Source organism: Aythya ferina, assembly GCF_964211825.1.
Source record: "Aythya ferina genome assembly, chromosome: 2".
In the NCBI taxonomy this organism is placed as follows: Eukaryota; Metazoa; Chordata; class Aves; order Anseriformes; family Anatidae; genus Aythya; species Aythya ferina.
Genome location: NC_140297.1, coordinates 118,063,157 through 118,082,838, shown reverse-complemented (window position 1 = coordinate 118,082,838; position 19,682 = coordinate 118,063,157). Strand labels below are relative to the sequence as shown.

The 19,682-nt window shown below is 37.4% G+C and overlaps 1 protein-coding gene across 1 annotated transcript in view; it reads right to left on the bottom strand.

Annotated features, from left to right (window-relative positions):
• Positions 1-8,104: 8,104 nt before the first annotated feature.
• The window catches only part of CDH2 (cadherin 2), a 119,245-nt gene continuing 107,667 nt past the window's right edge, over positions 8,105-19,682 (bottom strand). The window contains exons 15-16 of the mRNA XM_084510346.1: positions 16,782-16,946; positions 8,105-9,521 (exon numbers count right to left, since the gene is read on the bottom strand). Coding sequence (XP_084366472.1) covers positions 9,315-9,521; positions 16,782-16,946 — 372 coding nt within the window. The 3' untranslated portion in view covers positions 8,105-9,314. The remainder of the gene's footprint in view (positions 9,522-16,781; positions 16,947-19,682) is intronic.

Here is a 19,682-nt window from a genome sequence, read left to right as displayed (position 1 = left end):
TTCCCACCAGCTTTTCTCTTCTGCTGATTGCATTTACCAAGGCTGGCACGCAAGCCAATTGCACAGACAATACATCTGGTACTCCATATGCAAAACTAAATATGGGTAAGGTACTCTAATTTCTTTTACTACAGTTTGGGGCAAGACAGAGGGAGAAAAAGGGGTTGTTGGATACCTCGTGACAAAAACAATTTCAGCGCAGGAGGTTTTTTAGTGTGCCTCTACTGCACTGAGAGTATTCTCACATCAGCCATAATGTGGTCCTGCTTCTTCACAGTCCCAACTGTCACACTGTTAAACATAAATCTTGGCCTCAAGGGACCCTCTTTTGCAGAAGGGAGAAGCAATTTAGCCTCCGTAACATATCAGTCTCCAGCTTGTCCTGAAAAGGCTGTCAATTGTGGTGAATTATGTATAAAATCAATGCGAGGTGCTGTCTGCCAGAGATGGGTTGACATTACCAATTTCATTTTCACTGAGGGGGGTCACAAGTCCCAGATCTTCATGAACACAGAAGAAGTGCCCATTCCTTCCCTGCTTCTCTGGTTCCAAAATGATACCCCTTTTGTTGCATGTTTAGAATTTTAATAAAGTTCAGGGCAAGAAGTTGCTGTCATGAAGCATCTCTTTAATTGTCTACAATGGGCAAATTTAAATAGTGATGTTGATGGGGTACCTTTATAACTTGCCCTCCTTTTATTCTTATTTCATTATAGTCTCTATTAAACGCACATTCACAAACACTTTTTTTTTCTTTCTTCCTTTTTTTTTTTTTTTTTTAAAAAAAATTTGTGTTGGTGGTGTCCCCACAGTATTTTATCTAAGCAACAAAAGTCAGCATGCGTAGGACTCGCAGTAATTTTCAGTAACGGAGAAAAAGTCCTCTGTAGCACGATGCCTTAATATGTGTATGTACAACATATTCATGTGAACTGGGAGGGACAAGTAACCTTGTGTTGATCTTCAGGGAAGCCTGATGCTGTATTCTGCTCTGATTATGAATCCTGTCCTTGTAAACTCACTGTCACTCTGCAGCTGAATGATTACGGCCTGTGGCCCACAGACCTACAATAAATACGTACGCAGCACATAGCTTGTGACCCAGCCCTGTTTTACCATATGCTTTTTTACTACTCTTCATATGGCTGGAGCAATTCTGAAATCCAGTCTCACGAAGTGGTCTTTGCTGTATCCTCTAGAATGGCAGCTGATCTTGTATTCCTGTGACCTACCACGTGTCTGAGTGCCTAATGCTCTTTGAGACCATCAACCAACAAAATCACCATCAAAATTCTTTTAAAAATACATTTCTGAAATACATTCCTGTAAAAGCTCATTTGAACAGGGTCACCTGGCATTACAGCATGTGTCAGAGCTCAGCAAACATAGCACCTCACTGAATACAATGAGTCATAATAAACGTAAAGTCATTAAAGGACATTTCTCAAAAAGAAGCCAAATGACAACTCATAAGCACTTGGAATTGTTATATCAGTCTATATTTTCCAAAACAAATGTAATCAAGCTTATATTACTGGATATTCAAGGCCGTTTACTTTTTTGTAACATCATACATGGCTGCAGGAATATTACAGCCATAAATGTTTTTCTGAGCTGAATGCTGCTTTGAGGGCATCCACAATAATCATGGGTGCATCTCTATTGACTCAGGAGCTTTGTATCTGAAACTCGTTTGAAGGGCTTTATTCTGCCACACTGACATCATGCATTCCTCCAGTAGACATGTTGACACTACTGAGTGGCAAAATTTTTCATGAGAACTTGACCTGAGGGACTGCTATTCAGCAAAGAACTGTCTTCCAGTCCCTTGAAGGTTGTTCTCAAAATGTTTCTTTGTGGTCCTTGTCCCATATCAAAACCTTATTGCCATCATTATCTTGCCTTTGAGAAGTTGCAGGCTAAATGGGAAGGCACTGTAAAAAACCCTGGTCTAGCACAGTCCAGAAAACAATTTATTTTTGTGAATAAACACAAAGCATTTATGATAATTGGGATAAACACAAAGCATTTATGATCTATTTCCATCGGGATAAAATCTAGAATGTTCCAAACATTTTCATGGGCATTTTCAACACAGTGGTCAGGGCATTCCCTCAATATATAAAATACCAAGGGACAATTCTTTGTTCCTGAGCATGGACTGGAGAGTTTTTTACACCCCAAACAGTAGTTTGGGCTGTAACATCTTTTTTTTCAAGAAGAGCAAACTTTTAATTAGCCCTACCAACAGAGAACAATAGGAAATGCCAAAGCAACTAACTCAAAGTTAGAGCTTGGATTCAGACACTCTGCAGGCAGATTATTCAGGCACTAGTCAGCACAAATGCTTTCCACATAAAAAATGGGAAGATCAAGAAATGAGGCAATAGCCTGGAATTCTTCTGTTATGAGACACAACAGCATAACAGGTCTTTGAAGTTGCCTCTCCCAATTTGCAATGAGTTTTTAAGTGTTGGTTTTACTCTTTTCTGGTCATTTTTCTTGATTGACTTCTTTCTGCCCAAATGAGGAAAAATAAGTTCTCAAAAGAGATAGGGCACTGAATATTCTTTCCTGACTAGGTTAGGTAAATAATTCATTTTTTGTTTATTTCTCAGTTTACCTTAAAATAACCTTGCTGAGCAAACTTCTCCTCAACTTGAAGTCAAAACATACCAGCAATGATTCTATGTTTTTAGTGTAATTCCCTGTAATCATCCTAGCACAAAAACTCCGCTTGTTTTTATATCTGCTTTATACAATGCCACCAGTAATGAATGTTCTAGAATTGGAACATAATTTTGATTATCTGGCCATTACTTTTGATTTATGGAGCACAGAGACAGCTGGGTTTTTATAAGCTCACCCTGCAGTACTGCAGATAACAAATGTAATATAATAATCAAACTTCAGTAACAAGGAACACAGAAGGGGTGGGCCCACAGATCTGTCTGTCTTTATCCACGCATACTACATCAACAAATTTTATCTTCAGAAGCAGAAGTATAAAAGTAATTTGCACAATGCTGCTATTTATTATTCATACCCAGAGCAAAATATGTTGCTTTCAGAACCAGTTTTTAGACTCTGCAGGAGAGTGTGAACCACTTGGAGGTGGTTTCAGTAAATTGCATAAATGCATACCATCATGAGGTTTACAAATGCATCAGTGTATTAAAAGAAAGCTTCTCAAAAGAAATATATTTTTGAAATAGTCATAAATATAAGCTATTATGAACAATGCAAAATCCTTTTTTTTTTTTTTTTTCTGGGTGCCATGAAGAAAGATATGAAGTCAACAGGAATGTTTGCCCAAGAGAAAGAAAGAAAGAAAGAAAGAAAGAAAGAAAGAAAGAAAGAAAGAAAGAAAGAAAGAAAGAAAGAAAGAAAGAAAGAAAGAAAGAAAGAAAGAAAGAAAGAAAGAAAGAAAGAAAGAAAGACACCTGCTTAAATGAAGAAGAGTTTGACCATTTATTTTAGTTACAGGGGGTGGATCAAAGGTCTGAAAAGAGCAGCAAAAGATCTGGTTACAGAAACTGAAAGGGGGAAAGGAGAATACAAAATTATTCTCTCAGGCTTGTCAAGAGAGCTAGAAAAGCAGAATTTGTTAATGAAAACCAAAAGGACTTTATAAATATACTAGATACACTAGGAGTGGGGAATAGCAGCAAGCAACAATGGTAATTCATGAACCAAACCAATTATCCTAAATACTTCATATAAAAAAATCGGTCTCTCACAGGACCAGGGAGGGGGAGGGAGCACATTAGAAGAAAGATAAAAGCAATGAGAAAATAATGGGCATTTCTTCTCCAGGTAGTGTCTGATTATAAAGGTGATAAGGGAATGCTGAGGAGGAAAGAGATGAGAAATGGGTGCCCAGGAGCTCCATTTATGCTTTATGTTTTGGGGGTCGTATGTGGGTGGCTTGCATGTACTCAGGGAAGAGGGGAAAGAGAGCTGTGACTACACCTAAATCTGCGCAGCATCTGTTCATCACACATGCACACATATATATGCAATCTCTACAGCTAGAACTGCACAGAGAACAGTTCAGAGGGCACATACCCACCACCTCACCCTGATTAATCTTTCCAAAGAGCTCCATGGGGACTGCAACCTCCCGTTGTCATATTAGTGTTTGCCATTCTGTGACAGAAAAATCAAGACCATGCAAACATATTTATCTACTACACTACTGGCAATTGCTACAGTTTTAGATGTCTTAGAAATCCCCAGCGGTTTCAGGGGATACTAACATTCCAAAAGGAGACTAGTCCTCCCAGCTATTGCTACATTGAGAACAGATCCTGACATCTACAGCAAAACCACCAAACCAAAACAAGACCAAAGCCTTGATTCTGTGAGGCTGCCAGTTGAAGAATATGCAGCCTGATTTGAGTTAGTTTTGGCACTGCTTAATTATCTTGCTGAATTGAGTGGGAAAATCAGGTGAAATGTGGTGAAACATACCCCAGAATGAAAGAAGCAACATTACACTGGGAGCTCCAGAGAAGAGGCATCTGCAGGTTCTCCATTACACTGGAAACAGCAGCTTGGCCATTCCAAGAGCAGCAGGGTGGTTGGAGAGGACCTTATGTTGGTTGATCAAAGGGGATGATACTCTTTCCCTGCCTGTATTCAACGAAAGTACCTTGAATCCATGGAAGTGCTTAGCGTGTTTTACCTTAGCCATTCTCATCCTTTTCTGTTTCCCATCTGGGCTTTGTTATTACATGGAAAATTCATCATTATCGATGAACTCATTATTCCTGTTTTTTTTTTTTTTTTTTCTCCTGTGGCATATATTAAGCAAAGAACAATTATCCCATGCTTTAGAGAAACTCCTAGGAAAGATCCTTGCTAGAGTAAATAAAAAGAAGAAAAGCTTACTTAAAAGAAATGAAAAAAGGGCATTGTATGAATGTAGACCATCTCTGGCTGAATGAGGAAAACCATGTGTATAAAACATACCATTGTGGATTGTGTATTAATGCATTTAAGTGACTGCAGCATCTTATTTGAATAATTAATATTGACTGAGGTAACAGCAGGCAGGTACTCCGCTTTCACATTCCTGACCCAGAAAAGTGAATTTGTTAAAAACATGCTACTTCTGCTAGAAGGAAGGCTCCTAAGGAAGCTGGGAGTAGCTGTCTAAGATAAGAACAGGCAGTAGCTCACCTGTGACATCTTGAACAACTACTGACAGATTTGAGAGACCCTTTTGGCAATTTGTGTCCCATCCCTTATCAGAAAACACTTTACCTTGTGTGTTAAGGTGAATGGGGCCAAGGCGGAGTAAATATAAACCCTCTTCAGCATGAGGAACTTGGTAGGGTTCCAGAAATGATACGTACCAAAAAGCAGAACTCCCAAGAAGCAGTCTTCACGTGGTTTTTAAAGCAAACTTTGCTAGTTTGGCACCAAAAGAAAGTAAGTGGCTGTCTAAAATGTTTTTGTTTGCAACTGAGAAACATTGTCTGTCTGCAAAGCAGTGCAATTCAGACACTAAATTAAACATCTTACATTTAAAATTTACATAAATTTATAAACATTTTATATAGCAGAGTCAAGAAAGACAAAATAACATGGAGTAATGGAAGAAGGCAGTGCTTATTGTCTGCCATATCAAACTGATTTATGTGGGTCTTTTGTAATTCAGAAAGATCACAGTGAGTTTTACAGCCAGCTTGTAACAGTGCTACAGCACAGCCAGAGCGGGCATCAACACCAATAAAATCACCAGTTGAAAACTCAAGTACTACTTAGTTCAGCTACTTGAAGGAAGTGTAAGCATGGTTTAGACTGTTGTGGGATGTGTATTAACATCCGTCACCAGTACTTGGGAATCCCTGAAGAAACACAGGAAGCTAGTTCTACTTGTATCTGAGGTCTTCTGTGTCCATTTAAGACATTCATTCCCAACAAAGACCTTTCTCCTCCTCCTCTTTACAGACCCAAAGTTCAGAAGAACATAGTCTACAAGGGACTATCCTTGAAAGGAAATAGAAACTGGAAAAACTGAGATGGAAAATCTTCTGCAGCTTTACTTCTTGCCAATAACTTCCCTTGGATACAGCGTCTACAAGGCAGAAACAGTACATATTACCGCTCAAGTTAATTTCCAAAACAGGCAGTCAGAATTTCCCCAAACAACTGCAGGGTCACAGGTTGGCCATCCTCTTCCTCTCAGTGTAGCCCTCTGAGCATATTAGACTAAACCTGTTTCCACATTTCTGTAATATCAACAAACCTGAAGCTCAATGAACGAGGGTCAGTTCAAATATTTTATTTTTCCTTGTAAACATATGAGATACAAAAAATGATTTCATTCTATTCTATTATTTCATAATTATTTAATTCTTCATTCTGTTTAGCAGATCTAACGCTGACCTAACGCTAGGTTTGAGAACCACTGCTAGAATTGCAAAGCTGCTGTAGACAGAGTTGTAAGCTTGTCTGATCAAGACAGAGATAAATGGATATATTAATACTCAAAATGCATGAGCTCCTATTGCTGTCCAAAAGAGCTGAGTATTCACAAAAGATGACATCTACTGCATTTAAACAAAATAATGGGCTATAGTAAAAACTGGAAGTCTTTCACAAACCTTTCTGCCTCCTTATCTTTTAGCATTCAATCTCAATTAAGTTCGTCTAGCATTTCCAATTTTTTGGTTCCAAATACCAAAACCAACAGAATTATTATGCTTAAAATACATTTTTGTATAAATTACAGAATATGGAAAAAAAAAACAACAACATGCTAAACGTGGCTTTTTGCTTAACATGAATTCACAATTTAAATCCTGCCTTTTATAAAATTTTCCTTACTTAACTACGCATAGCCAGATTTTCAATTGTGCATCCCACTCTATTTTTTCCCCACACCACTAATTAATATGGAAATAACTTAAAGAAGCTCATTGATAATTTTGACACGTTACTGAAAAAATATTTTTTTTTTCAGCATCAAGCTAATGCATGAGGTAAGTAATAGCCAGGTACGCAGACACTAAAGGGATGTATTCCAATCTGAGAGGACTGCTGTCTCTAAGCACATTCACTGGCATCATCAGGAATAAGAGAAAGAAAGAAAGCATTCCTATGAAAAGCTCAGTGAGGAAGAGATACCACGCTTTGTAATTACCGTCATATGCAGTATATAATGCACTCTGACTGATATTTCAGGATTCACCTCTGGAAATCACAGTCACATTATGTAAATGAGGGTTGGAGTGCTGAGGAAGCACTGAAGTGGCATCATGCTGAAGAGCATCACCCACAGACCAACTGCCTTCCAAGCCTTCCCAGCGCAGAAGGCTGCTGCACTACTCCTGGGGCCTGGATCCCTTCCCGCTGCTCCAATTCTCTCAACAGCCTGTGGAAATGTAGTGTTTCTGCTGAGTTTGGGCTTCACACTGTTCACAATTAGGCCCTTAACGAGCGTAAATGTAGACATTAAACCTGAGCAGATTGTTGCAAGTGAATGAAGGCAGAATTGCTGCACCTACTGTGCTTGCTTTGTTTGCAAATATATCATTTTAACAGGTTAGAAACATGACTAGTGATGACTAATCTCCTAAAAGGACTTTATGATAAAGTTCCATGGCTGCAAGCATTCTCCTTGAAGGACATGCTGTGACCTGCACAGAAGTTAACAGGGGATTTGCCTTTACTTCAGCATGAGAAAGTTCAGGTAGCAGATGACTGCCAGGACCTCTAATTTATTTGTTTATGCAACCAGCAGCATAATCATAAAATCATTAAACTGTCAATTGAGAAATGAGACAAAAATGATGCAAGCTTTGTTATTTAGATAATATACATTAAAGCTAGTCATCTAGATGGATCTGAAAGTTTTGAATTACCAGAAATGGCACAGATCACTTGGCTTCATCTGAGAACCTGCCTTCCAATTTTGTGCAAAACTTTCTCCTATATGCAGCTTATTTGTAGTCCAGCAGTATTACATGCTAAAGAAATGCACATCTCACACAATTCAAATGTGCTTTGTGTATGTTTTATTTACTATAGTCAGGGCTGCCCAGGTAGGGGAAAAAAAAAAAAAAAAAAAAAAAAAGCCAAACCAAGCACCAGATCCAAAATTAGCATTTTATTCAGAACGTTGGGGTCAGAGGTGTATCATTCATATTCTGGTACACAATACAGAGGCAAAGCTGTTCTCAGAAGTCTCTCCAGTTTGAAAGCTCCTTCCCCCTTCCCTCCCCACCCCCAAAACATACTGTATATTTACTCGTGCCACCAGTATTAGGCCAACTCCCCTCCCCCCTTTTTTGGTACAAATTATGTAAAACTTTTGTGCTAAGAACTTTTCTCCCTCCCCAAACAAACAAAAAAAATAATAAAAATAAAAATAAAAAAAATATTGAGTACTCTAACTACAGTTCAACAATTGAATCAATGTCACTTGTTTTCAACTTGTTTTGTAAATACTTTATCCATAACGAAAGATATAAACATGCAAAAACCTGAATCCATAGTCCAAATAATACATACACATGTTCTGAAGTTTCTGCACTTCTCCACAGACTATGCCAATAAAACATTATGTACACATACCATTTTTACAGTGAAGTGGGAAAAAGTACTAGAAATTAAAAAAAAAAAAAAAAAAGAAAAGAGTGTACATGGATTAAGACCGAAATGTGTCTAACATTCTAGCGTAAGGAAAAAAAAAATCAATTCTGCTACAAACTGGTGATATGAAAACTCCCTTTATTTGCAACCAGCTGCATTAAGTTTTAGAATTTTAGTGAAAAAAATCCCCTAACATCTAAAACTAGAAGTAATGTACATTGTTCCACCTCATGGTCTTCTCTCCCAAATAATAAAATTGTTCCACGAGGATTTTTTTTTTAAGTTTTAATCTCCTTATTTTAATAAAAGCAATGCGATGTAACAAAAGCATGTTGAAGCATATTGTGATTCACCTTACTCCTCCCCACCCCAACATATTTTGTCTCTTTAATGCATCATTTCATAAATCAGTACCATTAAAGCCTTAAACATAAAACTAATTCCGATCTGAAAAAGGTACAAAAAGGCACATAAAATCCCAGTGCTTCTGTACTGTAAAATTCAAGTGTAACTGAGCTCAATATTTTTTTCCAAACAGCATTGGATCACTGATATTCCACGGAGCCCAAATTGGTTTGCAGCCTATGCCAAAGCCTTCAGCAAGCACTTGTGCTAGTAGACTACAAAGTTAAAGCCTAGCTTCTGTATGCTTTTGGGGAATATCAGTTGAAATGTTTGTACTTGTCCAAAAACAAAGTTCACTTTGAAGTTCAGTCATCACCTCCACCGTACATATCAGCAAGTTTCTTGAAACGTGGGCCCCAGTCATTTAGGTAGTCATAGTCTTGCTCACCACCACTACTTGAGGAGTTAAGAGAGCTCAAGGATCCAGCAGTGGAGCCACTTCCTTCGTAGTCAAAGACTAAGAGGGAGTCATATGGTGGGGCTGTAGGGTCATTGTCGGCTGCTTTAAGTCCCTGTAATCATGAAAGGGAGAAAAGAAAGAAGTAAGTTCTGTATCAGAGAGAGGCAGCAAGTAACTGGAACATCGCAGTGCAGTTATCTACCAACCACCGCCTGAGAAAACCAAGTTCTTGTTTGTCTGTGGTTCATGTCAAGCAGAACAGGATTCACTGACGGGTTTCCAGCATTAAGCACTGGACATTTTGAATGTAACTGTACATGCAGCTCTAACAAAACTGTAAGAGAACATTACTACACAAGGAACAATGCTAATAAATATACACTTTCAGAGCTACACAGCTCACAACCTGAGGCATGAGCAATATGGGACTGGTTAAACAGACAGATGGGATAGGAAAAATATGCATGTTTGCAAAGATTTGCTTTAACAGCCATCTCACATGGCCAATAACATATCCACTGACATCGCTGGCCTGCAGGTCCATCTGTGTGTGCCAAAAGCCATATTTAGTCAGTTCTGCAAAATTAATGTACCTCTGTAGACTGCTGTGTGAAAAAGATACAATATGTTGGCTTAAGCCGTATGTGTTTTGCCACCCATAAGATTCTATCTGCTCTTCATAAAACACACACAAGAAAAGACATCAAAGCCAAATACATCACTAAAACCATTTCTGTTTCTTTGTTTCAAAGCAGTCATGTTATCAACGCACAAATACTGGGTCTTCAGTAATTTTAAACTTCTACTCTCTATGGCTGAATAACCTAAACTAAAACCAAAATAAATTAACAAGGGACAAGTAGGGAAAGAATGACACTTCTTCTAAAGAAGATACTTTTCCCTGTTTTCTTACATAGGTGCAAACCTAAACAATAAATTTAATTTTAGTATATGCAGCAATTGCTCTGTGGCAAGAGACATTTATTCTGGGAAGTTACAAGTTGAATATAATGGGCTGCAGCCTGAAGTTAAAAGTGAAAGCAAGCTCTCTTGTGTTTTGGATTTTTCAACGTCACAGTTTCTTCCACAGGATTAGCAATGATTCTTCAAGATCTTCTGCACTTTCAAGATGATCTACTCTGGCAGACACCAATGAGGAATAGTATGACTGCCAAAATTCTTGAAGACTTAGATAAGACTCTATGTTGCTCACTGTTAAAATAATTTTAACCAGTGCTATTTGTGCCAATTTTCTTTTCAATTTTTAATGGTTGTCTATTTCTTTAAAGAAACACATTCTTATATTCATTTTTTGAAGGATTAATGCGCATCCTTTTAATTATTTAACATTTTCATTATACAAAAGGATGTTTTTCTCTCAATCACGAACTGTTTAGTCTGAAAGTGATGTAATGGAAATAGCTGTTTTTCTTCCTAGATATATGCTAAAATAATACCATTAATTAAAGCATATAGTATTAATAAGAGAATCCTGATTTCTATCACCTAAAATAATTTAGAAGCGTGAAAAATGTACTAATTTTGCAAATCAGTGCTGGAAAGGCCCAGCATATTTATCAAGCTAGCGACCTCCATTCAAGAACATACTTTGGACTTAAAATGATCATTTCACACATATAACAACATCAAGCAGGCTATCAATAGCCTGCACAAGAAGGATAATTTTGAATTATCTGATAAACGTAATTCACGATACTCATTATCTTTCTCTTTGGATTTTTTCCATCGTGATGGCCACAGTATGGACAAATAATTCAAGATTCCTAAAATGCAACAGCAAGCAAGCATTCTTCCCCTGTTCAGCTTCAAAGCTTGAAATAGTTCTAAGGCTTTCTCTCCGTTTCTGCTGCTGAAGCAGAAATGCAACTAAACTTCTCAGGCACTAGCTGGCCTTGCAATATTTGTACCTTCCCGTTAGCTTGGTTGGGGTGATGGAGTCCCATGCTTTTCGAACACAGGTGACAGGGAAGGAGAATAAACTTGAGCTTAAGGAGTGCTGCAGTATGAATCTCAGGAGTCTGTGTGTGAAAAGTCATTTACAAAGGTGGTTTGGAGAGGAAATGTTATTTCCCTGATATTCTGCCTAGGAACAGCCAGCCAAACATTGGATTCTAATTTATTAAAATCAGTGAACAAAGTATTTTCCTATGTGACTGCAGAAATTCTCATGCCTGTCAGCCATCCACACTGAGAAGGTAGGCAACATCCTTCTGCCTTTTCTTTCCACAGGGAATGTTGGCTTTGCTGCCAGGATTATGATAGCATTTAAAATTAAAACTGGTTTTGAGCTACTGACTTACGAGATAGTACCCCACTGACAAATGCACTGTTTCAAAGGTTGCTCTTACTGTGTAACCCATTTTATTCAGAGAGCTATGGGCCGTGCTATGGAAGTACTGACTCAACTCCACAGCCCAAGTTACAATGATAGTTGCCCCTATCTTTTGGCCAAAAATTCCTCAGACTCACAGTATAACAACTGAACTTAGTCTTAATAACTCTTCAAAAGACAACCAAGTTCTCTGCCATATTTGTATGGGAAGTTTCACGGTAAGATAGTGAAGGAATACCGTAGTGGTGTTTTTTTACATTCCTCTCTGCTAAGCATACTCTCTGAACCTACTCAGTGCACTGCTTTGCGCCACTGCTGGGTTCTACAGCATGTCTGAAGCTGGAGATGCTCAATGTTAGCTTAGGCAATGAAATCGGCTTATGAAGCTCCTTGTGGTTTCAGTATTGCCACCTTTCTGCTTCTCTTTCAACAGGTGGTACCACAACGTGCTGTATTGGCACGACTGAGAAGGAAAAAAATGGTTGCCAAGAACTTCTCATTTCACTGAAATGGCATTGTCAACCACTTCTCAAAAAAAAAAATCCCTCAGTCTTTCCCAGATGTGCTCAAGAATCTCAGAACAGTGGATTTCTTGTATTTATTTAGAATACAAGTTCCGGATCTGAAAACCCAAAACTTTTATTATAAAGAGCAGATTATTCAACAGCTGAATTGCTGAGACACATGCTTAGTTCTCCATCTTTCAGGAGGATCAAGTCACATTTCTTTGCATTTGTTATACTTGCAATGCACAAAAGCAGACACAAGAACAGCTGATGTGAAAACCAGTAATGCCGTGACAATACAAAGGAGAGCTTGAGACCTAGAACAGACTGAGTAGCAACCTCACTTTTTCCTCTTCCTCCTTTACACATTTTGCAGAGGAATAGGAAAGACTACAGCAGTGTCTTGACTGAGGAACAATGGTAACCTTAAATTATGCTTGCTTGGTATGTGCAGCATTCTTAATTTGTCTCAAATCAAGGGAAAAAAGAACCCACAAAATCTCAAACTAACATGAAACTTTACAAAATCAGAGATCTAGCACTTCTATTTTCATTAATCCTACTACTTAATCGGGTTCAACTAACTTTTGATGAGAATAGAAGAATAGAGCCTTACCAGGAAATATGAAAGACTGATTCAATATGTTTTTCACTTGACAAGAGAAAACGGAAAACATACAGCGACTTTTACTCTGCTTAGAGGTGCACTGTATCAATAACCATTTACTAAGAATGAATTGAGGGTCCTCCATGTCCTCATGGGATGAGACCTTTAGTTTGTAATTTAAATTTAATTTACCTCAGGCTATGTCCTCTATTGATTATAAATATATTCTTAGCCACAAACTCTCCACCACAACATAATTTGTTTAAGATTTCTAAGGACAGCATAGGTGGTTTTTGAAAACAGGTTTAACAAAGCTTCTGCAAACAGGTCTGATTGATACTGTCCTGCAAATCCCGACTCTTCTAAGCATTAATTATGCTCTACACTCTGTAGGTTATGTTTTAAAAAGCTCAAAATGGAAAAAAAAGTCTACAGAGGATTCTTAATAACACATGACTTATTTCCCTGACTTGTTTGTACACTGAACTGGAAGAAAAGAAGGTTTTTCCCTCCCCCCTTAAATTAGAGATTCATCTATCCATTGAAATAGACAAAACAAGAAAGTCCCCGAGGTCATTTAGCTTATGCCTGCAAAACATATTTTGATTATAAAGGCACCTTTGGAACGTTCTTATTTTGGAAATTTCATAGCTCTGTATGTGTTATCTTAACTTTATAAGTGTTATAAAAATAATTCAAAGTTTTATCATACTTGTAACTTGTTTTTCAACTGAGAAGTCATTAGAACACTACAAAATACTTATACTTACATACTTCTCATTGAGTTAAGTAGATTTAATACAACTGATGACAGCTAGAAAGTAATATACTACAAAAACAAATTAAGTACTTCCGAAGGGAAAGAAACAAAATGACTCACTAGGTCTTTTTCCCATTTTGTTTCTATGACTGTGTAATAGAAGTAAGAGGAAAAAAACACCCCATGCTTTCTCAGGTGATGGTAGCTAAACCCTCTAGCATCTGAAATGAATGACTATGGTTCTTTTTTGTCAGAAGCTGGAGTAATTCAGTGGCCAATCTGAACAATACTAGCTCTGTGTCTGAGTTACTGGTGAGCATAGCATTCAACAGACTAAATTAATTCCCACACGTGGGCCAGCATCCCAAAGGATCAGACTGATCAGCTACTCTGGGAACAGAGCCAAGTCCTCCAAAAGACTGGACTGATCTCCACAAAGCCTTGTAATCTTTTCAAGCCAATGGGGCAAATGCAGACTTCGTTACCGAGGTACTGGCAACTGAAAGGAAGCCTCTCTCTGTTCAGTTAGCAACTGGGCTAGTTTTGCACATGGTATGGGTTATGGCTGACCAAGGAAAAAATTATGGCGCGACTGGTAGTTACAGAAGAAGTAAGCTTTTTGCCTAATCATGTTAAATTTGGATGCAGAGGTAATGAACTTGCCCTTTCTTATCTTGCTATTTTGTTTTCATAGCTTGGCACAACTTCTGTCTGAGCTGTCCTAAAAAATGTCTGGCACAGGTTTTACCAAAGGTATTTCTTTAATTTACTCTATGTAAAACAGAAGAATTACCTTTTTTTGGTTTGTTTTGTTTTTTTCCCTACTGAATTACCAAGTTGGGTATATCTTGCAAGGGTTGCTGACAATGAGCTGCAGGTGGAATTGTCTGAAGGGAGGTTGAAAACCTGTGCAGCCTGAATGTTTATGCTCCAGACACTGGTAATTTGGAATGTTAATTGTAATAGTAACTACTATAGTAAAATGCCATATTTTTTTTTCTCCCAATAGACTTCTTAGAATCACATTTGCCACAGGAAATTTTAATATAACACAAATTAAGATAAAACTGTTGTGAGGAAATAAAATCTTAATTTTGCTGGGGCTTCTGGCAAAACTGAGCATGAAGAAACCTTGGCTGCAACTGTCTGCTTCAGAGTGAGTTAGGTGGAATGCCCCATAGTAAAATGAAACTGAAATCCTAAGAAAGAAATACCTTATGATATACATAAGCTAAATATATAATGGTTGAAACATAGAATATGCCTCAGATAGTTCCTTTCAATCAGAGGATATAATTAACTCACAGCTAACTTGAAGATAAGAAAATTGCCATGCTTTCTTTAATTTTATATATAATTATAGGGTTAATTTTATTTTAGAGTCAATGATATTATTTACGTTATTTTATTATATAAGAGTAGCTCGAAGAAGCCTTCTCTTTTAGGTGATGGGCAAAAGGAAACACAAAGAAAGGTATTGACCTAATACAAAAGAAGAACGTAAGAAAATGATTCTCAGCTTGTCAGTACTGTGATTATAATCATACTGAGTTAAATCAGGACAGCACCTACTGTTTCTACATCTCCATGTACACATTGATGCTAGATTCTTCAGAACTGACAACATACTGAGAAGCAGCATTGCAAGAAAAGTTTGCTGAGTAATTTATAAGTCACAGGAGGTTGGACAAACCTCTGCCCCTTTTCTGGCTTTCCAGAATTACTCTCATTCCTTGTCTAGGCTCTGTAAGAGTGAACTCTGCTGCATGGAAAAGGAAAATCAAGATATTGAGGTGTGTTCTTTGGGATATTGAGGTTAGTGTTCTTCCCCCCTACTTGCCTGGTCACACTCATGTAAGTATAGGATGGGAAAACGATCATCTGGAAGAAGATAGGCACAAGGAAGTTCTGGTGTGTACATTGTCTTGGTCAGCAACTGAGGTTTCTTATTCTCCCATGTGTCCACTGTTTTCCAGAAGCCAATAATAATTGTTGTATTTAGAAGTAAAAGGCATGCAAAATCCTCTTTGTTGAGCCACTTCTTTCTAATACAAGTCTTCCACAAACCCGGATACTTTTAAAAACACATTTAACTGGAATAGCTTTCTGCTGGTTATCTCCCTGTAGATACTTTAAAATTGCTTCGCTGTATACCTTATTAGGAGCAAACTCAATTTTCTGCAGCTTTGCTAACACAGAAGAAAGTGTATTAGCCTGATTTTTCTTTAACACAAACAAGAATAAACATGTTTGCAAAAACAGTTCTCTACAATACTTGCCCAGCTGTAACTGCCGAAGAAGATACGTGAAAATTAGCATAATTAACTACTACTACTCATCTACAGAATACAGAATTATTAAACGATAATTTACAACTTAAAAATAATCTAAATATTTGTTTTCCTGCAATTAATGAGAACAAGAAATGAACTCTACTATCTCAAGTTTCACAAAACCAATGATTTAAGAATGACCAGTAATTAAAATAATGAAACAAATATTTGTAGTAGCATTTCTTTTACAACTGTGAGCAATCTGTATAATCTGAATCTAACATTTATCTTTATTAATTTGAAGAATCAAAGGTAACACAGAGACTTTTAAAGCTCTGTGACAAGTATTAAAAACACTTACATAACATTTAATTTAGCTGCCCTGCTCACTAATCGTATCTGATCGAATTCTTTTGGTCTTATTGAAGGTACAGAACTTCCACTGTTAATCTAGATTCAAAGGGTAATGTACAAGGAAAATGAGTATGAACTTCCTCCATTATTAAATTACTCTGAATTAATAAATGAATTTAGGCTAAACTATAATTTTGTTAGTCTATTTATTACTCGGAACCCACAGAATAATCCTGCTTGGAGATACTGTGGTTGCAGCTGATAACGTATTATGAATGTAATTAATACAAATATACAGAAGTTAATTGATGTATCTTCTCTTTCTGTTTGAATGAGTTAATTAAATTTGCCCACACTTCAAAAGAACATATTTACTTAAATCTAGCAAGACAATTTTAATTGTTTAAGTAAGTTTTAAAAAGTTATCATGTTCAAACATAACAGCTACTCGTGCAGAGCACAATTAACAAAATATAAAAGCTTATCTTATCTTAGGAGTAAACCCTTTCTTTCCTTTACCTCATTAATGAAGTCCCCAATGTCCCCAGGATGAGGAGCAGCTGATCTGACTGGATACTGAGGTTCTGCATGGATTGGCCTTTCATCAAGACGTCTGATTCCAACAGGTTTGATGGCATCTGGTTCCACAGTGTCAGGCTGTTGGAGCTGGCTCAAGTCATAATCCTGCAAAATATGAAGCAAAGAGAGTACATTAGGAGAATTTTGAACAATATCTGTCAGGGGAAACATGAAAAAAAAAAAAAAAGAAAAAAAAGAAAATACAAGGAATCATTTCACCACAAGTTCTATTTTCAGGATTGTAACACTGAGAGTAAGTCTAAAACATTGTTATTTGCATACCAACAGGATGTTATTTGATTTATACTCCCTGAACCTACTGTTTTGATTCTATTCCATCAGATTTGTAGAGCTTCTCATAAATTTTCCATTGAGAAGGAAGGATTTGAGTAGTACTATTAAGAGACTAAACACTTTGCCTAGTAATGCTGATTTACTGCACAGAGCAAAGATGCCAAATCCAACTCTTATTTTTCTAAGCAAATAAATGCCAGACATTCTTATTCTGAGAAAGATGCAAGCGCACTGCTCTGAAGCGTTTTTGTAATACATTCAAAGAATGAGTTTAAGACTCCTTGCTGATTTCATGTGGCTTCCATAATATGAAAGCCAAAGGGGGAAAAATGTCATAAGAAGTACAAAGCTCCTCAGATTTGGTCTTAATTCTAAGCATTTTCTACAGATTACTTGTGGATCTGTTCGTTAAGTACTTGATGCTGCAGTTTCAGACTCTGGCAGACTGATGAAGCTAGCATAGCAGTATGAATTTCAATAAGCAATATGTATGTATATAAAATTTTTAATTAGAATGTTTATGCGTTTAAGATAGGTATGTCTGAATACTTTTTGCACAGTGTGATGCACTTCAGCATTGTAATTCACCTCACTGTTGTCATGTCTAGAAGGTAGTCACGATCAAAGACGCTTTTGCACAAGGCACCGGTAAAAATGCCGAACAAGGAACTCGGCTCAAAGGCTTAAACTAAAGCCATCCACGAGCTACCCAGTAGACTGGGGCTCATGCCAGCTCAACTGTATGCCTGACACCTTGCCCCACATATAACCCAAGCAGTTGAGGGGCACTCTAAATAAGCTATCCTGTCTTCAGTTTCTATTTTTCATCAGTGATTTCCTGGTAAAAATCGTATTTGTAATCTCATTTTGCTGGAAACTGTCTGTGCAGAGAATTACGTTTTTATTGGTTCCTAAGTGACTCCTAAGGAAGAAATGCAAGTACATGCTTCTGCTGTCGCTTCATGGGATGTAGGTCCTTTTGAGAGTATTACCTACCATGACCCCCAAAACCAGACTTTTCAAAAGGAGGAGAGGTCTGTTGACAGCAGTGAAGGGTAGCTTGTTGGGTGCACTTTAACGATTAAATCACTACAACTTCTAATTTGTTACTCAGGTCCTCAGCTGACTGCACACACATATATATTCAAAAAGGTGGAACAACTTCACTGAGATCTGAGAAAACAGCTTTATATATTTTAATTAAATTACAAATTCCTTGGGGCAGAACTGCAACTTCAACCCTTCAGTTCGTCATGCACCAAACAGGGTAAGTGATTTCCATGAAGCAGTATGGATTGGAGAAAAGTAAACAGAACTCCTTACCTTTTCCCTTTTTATTATGTAAAATAAATCAAAACAGTTTAGAAACACACTATCAGAAAATACTATCAAACAGAGAAGAATGTACTTTTTAGAATTTATAAATACATAGCGAGTGCTTTTCATATCCTCCCTAAAGATAAAGGTCCAAAACACGAATGGGGATAATTGATTGATTTTTTTTTATTTTTTATTTTTTTAATACTAGGCATTTTTATATGGATGAATTTAAACAGGTATGGTCAAAGAAAAATACATTAAACCCAGGAGAGCCTCTGGTCATTTCAGTTTTATAATGATAAGATGTTTTCTTTTTCACCCATTCCAGTATGCAAACAGCTCTCTCTCTGATTAGTGGTCATACAGAAACTAAACAAGTTTCTAAACAGTACTAAACAAATCTGACAGAACCTTCCACATCTAAGGCCATTCTCCTGTATATATGCAGTTTGAGACATCTCCAGGCTTTATAGCTACAAAGACAGCAAAGATTGCCATCCTCAAGGCAACAGTGGTGCAGAATGTCTCCTTATGTGGACTCCCACTTTGGATTTCCTTTCTAGGGTAATTTATGGCACTGCCTTCCAGACTTCTATCAGAGGAAATTTATTCTGCAGGTCTATTAGTGTCTGGACAGGAAGAAAAGATCCATTCTGCTTATTACGACAGACTCTCAATTCTCTTGTATCATTAAAATCAATACCAACTGTACATCAGTCAGGTATGGCAAGTCATCCACCATCTCCCCAAACTGGCTTAATGCTGTACAAACACAGCATCGTGCAATGTCTCCAGCTGTTTCAACATTCTGTCTGAAGTCAACTCTACTCAATTACTGCAAAGAAAAAGAAAGAAATATGTTTCAAAAGAGCCAGGGCGTAAGCTATTTAGGACTGCTGAAATTCCATTTCTTTGCTCAATGTTGCATTCACTGCTAGATAAATAGGAAAACTTTTCCTGTATTTTCTAAAGCTCCTGAACAGACTTTCAGGTTTGTCTCAAGCTGAGTTTAACATAGTTAACTGCAGAAGTGACAGCTTAAAGGAAAACTGTGCTGTATCAGAGAGAAAACAAAACATGGTGGGTTAAGTTGGGACAGCTAGCCTGGAGCAATGGGTCATTATTTCTACTCTTATTTCAAGATCACAAGTCAACACTGTTTTGTCTTAGCTCCTGCCTTCTTCCATACAACCTGCTCATCATTTAAATCCGTTGAGGGACTGAGGA